Source organism: Fragaria vesca, linkage group LG6 (assembly GCF_000184155.1).
Source record: "Fragaria vesca subsp. vesca linkage group LG6, FraVesHawaii_1.0, whole genome shotgun sequence".
In the NCBI taxonomy this organism is placed as follows: domain Eukaryota; kingdom Viridiplantae; phylum Streptophyta; class Magnoliopsida; order Rosales; family Rosaceae; genus Fragaria; species Fragaria vesca.
Genome location: NC_020496.1, coordinates 10,948,239 through 10,956,982, shown reverse-complemented (window position 1 = coordinate 10,956,982; position 8,744 = coordinate 10,948,239). Strand labels below are relative to the sequence as shown.

The 8,744-nt window shown below is 40.7% G+C and overlaps 2 protein-coding genes across 2 annotated transcripts; one reads left to right on the top strand and one right to left on the bottom strand.

Moving 5' to 3' along the window:
* Positions 1-2,177: 2,177 nt before the first annotated feature.
* On the top strand, positions 2,178-2,797 carry LOC101315448 (30S ribosomal protein S17, chloroplastic-like). Its single transcript, XM_004302847.1, has one exon. The coding sequence runs from the start codon at positions 2,190-2,192 to the stop codon at positions 2,643-2,645; it is 456 nt and encodes a 151-aa protein (XP_004302895.1). The 5' UTR covers positions 2,178-2,189; the 3' UTR covers positions 2,646-2,797.
* A 1,337-nt stretch (positions 2,798-4,134) lies between these two features.
* Positions 4,135-8,354, bottom strand: LOC101315163 (homeobox-leucine zipper protein GLABRA 2-like). Its single transcript, XM_004302846.1, has 11 exons — positions 8,150-8,354; positions 7,718-8,007; positions 7,087-7,204; positions 6,813-7,007; positions 6,330-6,704; positions 6,149-6,250; positions 5,838-6,047; positions 5,443-5,617; positions 5,092-5,363; positions 4,895-4,981; positions 4,135-4,795 (listed from the first exon to the last, which is right to left on the bottom strand). Exons 1-11 carry the CDS (start codon positions 8,231-8,233, stop codon positions 4,409-4,411), a joined length of 2,295 nt encoding a protein of 764 aa, XP_004302894.1. The 5' UTR covers positions 8,234-8,354; the 3' UTR covers positions 4,135-4,408.
* Positions 8,355-8,744: the final 390 nt, after the last annotated feature.

Genomic DNA, 8,744 nt, shown 5'->3' with positions numbered 1-8,744 from the left:
TATATACTACTACTACTACTACTCTCTCTCTCTCTCTCTCTCTCTCTCTCTCTCTCTCTCTCTCTCTCTCTCTCTCTCTCTCTCTCTCCAGCCTGCTACCGACGAGACAGCTGCCTCTGATGACGTCTGATTCAAGCCCTGTGACGAGATCTGAACCAGCTAACCTCCGACGACGTCTGAACCAAGCGCTGTCAATCCAAACAACAAAATCGGGAAAGGTAGAAGAAGGAATTGGGGTCGGGAATCGGGTTAAACCTTGATGGATTTCGCAACGGAGTTTGGTTTCTTAGTCGGGGTTTGTTGACGAATTTGGTAATGGGTTTCAGTTGGATACTGGCCATTATTCTCGTTCACTCATCTTCAAAACCACGCAAGCATGGTACAATTTGGTGTAGAAGTCGTAAACTCAAGGCCTTCTCTATCATTCTCAAAAAAAAAAAAGGCATTCTCTATCGACTACTATTGGGTCTTCTTTTCTTGATTAGTGAAGAGTGAGAATTGAATCAGTTGGGTTTTTCTATATGAATCCTTGTTGGGTTCCATAATTATCCCCACACACACAACGGATGTTGATGATGATAACATATTCATTGTTTACTCATTTACTTATGTGATTTCATATTTTTCCACTATGGTCAACGAACCATCTTCTTATCAATTTTTGCATCTTTGATTTCATCCAACTAATTTCAAATATTGAAAAAAAAATCTTTGTTTATGATAATAGTTTATGAATTGTGAAACTAAGATCATGTGCTAAGAATTTGTGTTAGTTCTCTTTTTAGGTACTTGTTATTGAAGGGATTGGATGTCTTTGATTGATTTGGAGGTCTTACTGACCTCAATAGGCGATCATACTACCCTCAATAGAGACCTGTTATAAGTGACTGAAGCACACAGTTAAGTTCAAGAGTCTTACTGTCCCTAATAAGAGATCATACTACCTCCAATAGGTGGTCATACTGCTCCCAATAGAGACCTATTATAAGTGACTGAAGCACACAGTTAAGTTCAAGGGTCATACTGTCCCCAGTAGAAGATCCTACTACCCCCAACAGGAGGTCCTACTGACCCTAGTAGGAGAGGTCTTACTAACCCTAATAGGAGGTCCTACTGCCCTCAGTAGGTGGTCCTACTGCCCCAATAGGTGGTCATATTGCCCTCAATAGGGACCTGTTATAAGTGACTAAAGCACAACGGTCCCCGGAGCCCCGTCAACGGTCGCCGGAGTCCGGTCAAAGGCCCCCGAAAGTCCGGACAACGGTCCCTAAAGCCCGGTCAACGGTCCCCGGAGTCCAGTCATCGGCCCTCGGAGTCCGGTTAACGGTCCTCGGAGCCTGGTCAAAGATTGCCGGAGTCCGGTCAACGTCATTGGTCGTGAGAATCCGGTTATAAAAACTCTTATAATGTTCTATTGTAGTTATTTAATTCATTAAGGGTATAATTGTATTTCTGCTCTTATAATAGTTTATTGTAGTTTATTTAATTCATTAAAGGTATAATTGTCTTTCTGCTATTTAAGTTGGCTTGGGAATTTTAAATCTTGATTATGTTAGCAGGAATAAAATTCTTAAAATTAGAGCTAGTGGGCATTGTCCCATAATTAAACTACCGTTGCACAACACATGGCTTATAAATACCTTCTCCTTGTGGCAGCAGTTGTGGCACCCACCAAATTGGTCGGGCAAAACCATAGGCAAGAATCAATAACTCAATTGCCTAGACAGTTACTATTCGTGCGGGCCATACAAATTAGTCGGCCAATAAGTCCCCGATGCATTGATGAAATGATTGATATTAGCAAATCAGCCAACCAATCAGTCATCCGGTGCAAATACTCTTAGGTTTTAGGTCTAAACTTTTTTGAGTTGTTTTAGCATGGTTCAATTATTTCAAGCCTAAGAGGACGGATCGTGTTTTATGTTGTACTTTTACTTTCCGTTCATCAATGAAGTAACGTCCTCTATTAAAAAAAAAAAACAGATGTTTCATGTCATAATATGCATAGACACACCATATAAACTCGGAAATTCATGTAAATATTCTTCTTTTTTTTTTCTTTTTTTTTAAGTATAAATATTCCTAAAAATGCCAATCCAAAGGGATAGAGAGACCCCTCACCTCATCCCAATTTCTCTTATCCTTTCATCCCTTTTCCACCCAAAAATCCCAAAGACTCATTCATCACAATGTCACTCACAGCTTCACTCCTCCCCTTCTCCCCCACCAAGCTCTCCACCCAATTCCTCCATGGCTCAACGCCTCTCTCCTTCCTCTCCAAACCCACTTCCTCTCTCTCCTTCCCAACTCCACTCCGCCACACTTCCCTCCAACCCATCAAGGCCCTCAAGTACCTCCAGGGCCGAGTCGTCTGCTCCACCAACGACAAGACCGTCGCCGTGGAGGTCACTCGCTTAGCCCCCCACCCAAAATACAAGAGGAGGGTGAGGAAGAAGAAGAAGTACCAGGCCCATGACGAGAATAACCAGTTCCAGGTGGGTGACGTGGTGCAGCTTGAGAAGAGCAGACCCATCAGCAAGACCAAGACTTTCATTGCCGTGCCGCTTCCGCCCAAGAATGTGAAGAAGAAGGAGGAAGAGGGCACGAGCGAGCTGGGGATTCCTTTGGAGTCTCAGCAGGTTTAGAGTGAGGTCCCCATGTTGTTTGTTTCATTGTTGGTTTTGTGATTTTTGGAAATGAAACTGTGCTTAGTGTTCGTGATGATGTTATGGATTTAGTGTAATTTGGTGGAAAGTAATGCAATGCTTGAGCTGTTTTCGTGCTTGAAATGGGTGTAGTTTTGATGGGTTATGCGAATTTGTTTATGCCTTTAGTCTAAATGGTAGGCATTTTTGGGTTTGATTGAGATTTGATGCATTGCTTATTGGGGTAGTGACAGCAGTGCTTTTTTGAATGAAATCGGATTAGTGAATTCTAGAGTGGACAATTGAACGAATGAAGCCTAAATGTGATCAAGTGTGTTAAATACTCTGGAAAACTATAAAAGACTATTGCCATTGGTTAATAATTGATACTAATGAGCAATATAATCTAATGCTGCGAGTTGATCATCTCGTGTTTTGTTAGGAGGAAGTGGAGAACTGTTGTTTGATAGTGATCACAATATGCCATTAGAAACTCCTGTGTCAGTGTTTGAAATTAGGAATCTATTTAGGTTTCACATTGGAGATTTGTTGGATGGCCAATGGAGGTAGTGATAAGTGCTTGAAGAAGTGAAACTGTTGGCCTTTGAAATGAATCTGGTCTGATAGATACAAAAGTGGAGTGACACGTTGTTGAAATTGAACTAAAGAAGGCCTAAATGTGGTCATTGTGGGTTGAATTCACTAGAAAACTATAATAGGCTGTTGCTTGCTTGCTGAAGTTATGTGAAAATGTGCTACTTTTGTAGGTTGAGTATTGTATTCTATGGAGCTGGAGATGTAATTGGAGATATATGCTCCTGAAAGTAAAAGAACCTTAACTTTATCACTAGCTGCAAGTTTTGAGTTTTGATAAACAAAGTAATGCCACCAGACTGCACTTTTGGCATGAGCAACTTATGTTTGGAATTTATCTTGATGCCATTCGCTGTTAGGAGGAATTGCTGAACAGTTGTTTGCTAAGAATCACAATTTTCCAATAAGAACTTATCAGTCTTTGGCTTTCTTAACTGGAAGGAATATTGCTTTTGAATGGTTCTACAATTTTACCATTGAATTCTTGTTGGTGCACGAGTTACCATGAGCTTGTTCAAAAAGCACTCTTGTTAAGTTAGAAAGATTCCTGCTGAGAGTTTGGGACCTTTCCCAGAGTGTGATGTTTCCACCACATTTGAGTTCCACTACCAATCTATATGATAAAACTGTAATTTGGCAGCGGGGTCATGGAACTTGGGAACCAAAATTGGATTATTTTTGGTTTGATGATAGACTGAAATAGGTGCGAGTATATATTGTTTTAATTTAAACCCTTCCAACTTAAAAGAACTTATCTGGAAAAGGATGTGTATATTTGCTTTTGTAGCTACAAACGCCTCGAATGTTGCTGGTCACAATTCATACACTGAAGACGCTTTTGATGCTAAAAGTGGTGGCTTTATGTTTATCTGAACATCGAATGGTAACAAACAGGTAGCAATAAAATTAACAATTGATCAAGAAAATAATAATTGATAGAGTTATATACAAGGAAACTAGTAAAATTATATAGCTATAAAGATTGTGAATAAGTTCTTCTTGCCAGAACATTGCTGTAGACTTTCTTACAAGCCTAGTCCACCATTCTGACCAAAAATGAATGAAACAAACTGCAAATCCTGATCAGCTAAAACCACTGATAATCCAGTCAAAAATGAGAACCTGTGTTTCAGCTACCTATTCCTAGCTATTTAATAAAGTTGAGCTGGTCAGCCATCCTCGCACTGCAAGCTCGTCTTAATATTTCTCAAAGTACATGATATAAGAGTGTTGGCAGACTCCACAGACTCCATTGTTAGTTTGGCAGTAGGAGAGGTATTAGTCAACACTTGAAATGCTACGGTCAGCAAAGTTCCTCCTTCACTGTCACTGCCTCGGTCTTCTTGCCTCGAAGTGATAACCATAGGCCTTGATTCCAACCCATCTGGAAGAATAGAGAACCCTGAAGACAATACTGCCATGTTGCTTGAGTCACATCCTGTCATCACAGATTGCATGCCCGTGATATCCACCGGAGCATATACCACCATGGACTCGTAAGCATTTATGCAGCTATCTTGTAGAATCCACATGCTGTTTTCTTTTGATTTCATTGTCTGGAAGATTGAAATGCATGGCTATATTAGAAAATTTTATGACCATTTTGCATTAGGAATGAGGCTAATTCATATAATGTATAAAGAAAGAGAGCTCACTTGAATAGTAACAGCATTGCCACGATCTTGTCCTTTGGATAGGTTTGCAATTGTTTGTGCTGGACCCCCATTTAACATAATGTCCCACTAACAATTGAAGAACAAAAAATGTCAGATCCTAATATAGTACTAGTAACAGGATTATTGATTAGCAGAGTTGGCAGAATTGTAGGGTAGACAAGGTTCTTAATACAAACCTCGTTCCTGCGAGTCTCGTCTCTCAAAAAATCAAAGAGGGTGAAAGGAGAGACAGGCAACCATACTGAAGAAACTGCACATAAGATCACACCAATAGGTTCTCCTGGATCGTTCAAGTTCTTCCTGGAGGCAATCCTAATGTCATCACCTGTTTTGCTAGTGATCTTGGTCCAGGTATGATAGCTTGATGCACCAATTGCGCGACAAAAACTTGATGTCATTCTTTGTGCCATTTTCAAAATGCTTTTTCTCCCAGCCAAGGTGGCTACTCCTGATATGCAGTAATTATCAGTATATTTCATCTAAAATGAGGCAATATGTATATCTGAAGCTTATTTAAGTAGGCGTACCAGTTGAATCCTTCATTGGAACATTGGTTGCCATGAAGAAAACAAGCCTTTCGCATTGGAGTTGCAGCGTCGCTACCCAATGTCTTGCCCCAAAAGCCAGACCACTGTTGACAATACTCCGGTACATGGTCTGAACTGTGCTTTTCTGGCACTCTAAGTGCTCCACCCAGATTACCTGTAAACCATAAATCATTATAAACCTTGTTAGCAAAATATGAAATGTATGCATGATACCTTCATTATCTTCTCTCTGTGTTTCTGATTTCTTTTTGAGTAGCTTTCGATTCCCTAGTCAAACTCAGCTTGTATAGTTTTTCGTCCCTTGTTTTTAAACTAATCAATATGCATTAAGATTATAAATGGTTGGATCAAATTTGTATAATACATCTGCATACCTTGCAATGGCCGTTTGATTTGTCTTCAATGATGCAACCCGAGGGACGTTTTCTGCATTTCACCAAGGATGCATCAATGTTATCTTCAACTTTGTCAATGGAAACATCAACGACAGCCCACTGTTCAGCACTCAGTTGCTTGCTACATCTAACGAAGTAAACTTCTCTGGTGGGCACTAAAGGTGTAAGCATTTGCAGCTCTGCAAACATCTGCAGTCAAACTCAACTTTGAGTTTTCTTTTATCGAAAGCGATAGTTTCTACATCTTTAGTTGCAAGTACTTTGGAGAAACAAAACTACAAAATGCTTACCAATTGTACAGCACCATTTCTATTGTCTCCTTCGCCATTGTTAATAACATCAACAGTGGCAGCCTTTGAGATAATAGATGGAAACATTTCCTTCCATTGATTCTACAACAAAAATAAACATAAGATTAGCTTAGGTTCTATACCTACAAGGCAATAGTAGGAAAAATGTTCTAGTCTTTACCACATCCATGAAACTCTGAACTAGTTTTGGGAGATCTACAAAAACAACACCCGTCTCCCTTGAGGCCTCAATGGATCTCTTTGGCCGCCCAGTGGCTGGAACTTCAATGTTGAACTCTTTGATGTACTCATCATAGTTAAGTATTTCACGGCCAGTCTCAACACTTCGGACCCAGAGTGGTTCTCCAGCTGTAGCCATCTTTTGAAGCTCCTCCATTGCTTGGTTAACTATCTCCATAATCCTAGACTTCTCAAGACCAAAAATACCGGTGTAGAAGTCCAATGAGCTTCTGTTCTCCTGGTCCTGCCCAGTAGAACTGGAAGGAGAGGATGTCCCAAGAGGGTATTTTACTAGAGCAGCTCGGAGTTTTTCAACCTACATAAAGTTCGTGTACCGCATTACTTCAAACTCTGGATATAAGACTCGTTACATTACTCAATCTACAGAAGCATTGATCAGGTGTGCTCTTGTACACATAATTACCTCGGATTTGAGCCTGGCATTTTCAATTCGGAGTTGTTGCTCCTCGGTAGTCAAGGTGGCATCTCTGCTAGTGGTGGCACTGCCACAGTTGGGGCAACAAGATTTGTTAATTTGCTCCCTCATTGCCTTATTCTCATCTCGGAGTTTCTCCATTTCTCCTTTCAACAATGAGTTTTCATGGCGCTCTTGAATAGCCTATAAACACCAATATTACATCTTCAGTACAGTTTTCACAATTTGACGTAAAACTAAGAGAATTGAAACAGAAAATTACCTTGATTTGGGTACGGCGATTTTGGAACCAAAACTTGACTTGCCTTGGAGCAAGGCCTAGCTGCTTGCTCAGCTGCTGTCTTTGCTTCTCATCTGGATGGGGTGACTCCTTGAACAGCCTGCAAACATTTACAATGAAATTAATAACATATGGTCAAAACCAGTCACATTCATCAGGATTCTGATCAGTCTTTTCAATTGTATTCTTTTCTGTAGCTAACTGCTACACATGAGAACAAATAGCAAAAAATGAAGCCACTAATCAAAACACTATGTATTATCTTCTACTTAACAATCTGGTTTCCTTTATAAGTGATCATGTCACTAACTCTTTGAATCTTTCCAAGCAGCAGCACTAAAACACAGTACATGATAAAGTATATTGTTTAAAAAGCTGCATGCTTAGCGTTAGTGAGGCATGCAATTTTTATAAAAGAGAGACCGATACAACTCAAAACCGACCAATTCCAAAACCATGTGCACCATTCAAAGTCTCACCCAATTTCCAACAAATTAAACTCGGGTTTGCCAAAACAAACTCATAGAATTAAGTGTTCCAAGCTAAAAATCAACGCATTGGTAAATCCAAATTCAACATAGAAAACAGGAAATCAAATTAAAGAACTACTCACGCTTCCATTTCTCGGATTTGCTCAGTGGTGTGTCTGTGATACTTTTTCCTCTTCTTCTTCTTGTTCTTGTTGTCTCCATCACCATCATCCTCATCTTGCTCTCCCAACTCGGCATCAAAATCAATGTCTTCCGCTGATCTCGACCTCGCCGGGCCCGAGTTCTCGCTGCTGATCTCGGCCGTGTCTTCTCTCGACCTCCGGCGACCGCCTACGCTCCCTTCATCGCCTTCGTCCCCCTCCCTATTAGCCGCCGTCTCCGCCGGAGTCCCGGCATCTCGGAAAATCCCAGCCTAGATATCCAAACCAAACCCAGATTGAAAAACACAACAAACAAGCGAAGAAACCGTGACACAACAAAGAAACCAAATAAAGAGAATAAAGACATGGAAATAGTAAAAGGGTTTTGAAGAATGTGAAGGATGAGAAACGTACGAGGCTGAGGGAGAGAGCAGGGGAGGCGAAGAAGTCTTTGGTGCGAGAAGTTGGTGGATTGTTGGACATGTCGACGACGCCCATGGCAATCAAGCGTGGTGCATGTGTTATATTAAGAGAGATGACTGAGTAGTACAGCTGACGAGACCAATGGGTTTGTTTTATGGTTAGTAATGGTGGCTAGCTAGTTTGCAGGTGAAGAAGTGTCTGAGAGAGAGAGAGATGATTTAAGGATATAAAAACAAAAATGGAGTGAAAGAGTTTCTGTGTTTTGTTTGAGTCGTGGATTTGAGAGAGAGAGAGAGAAGGCTGGTAGGGGTTGACTGTTAGATATTCTTCTACGTGGAATGGGACTCTCTCAAGTCTCAACCACCTTTGAGTCTTTGACTTGAAGCAGTTGAGCTCAACTGTATTTTCAGATTCCACAGATAGCTTTGGCTCGGCTTCGTGTGGCTCAGGTCCCTTTCTCCTATTGGGTTTCTTAATGCTTAATGCTAAGAAAATTATCTATGTGACGTTAAAATGACAAAGCTACTATGTTTTGATTCGATTTTTTGTAGTGCAATTCTACCATGGTCGCGTTGCTGAAGTATTC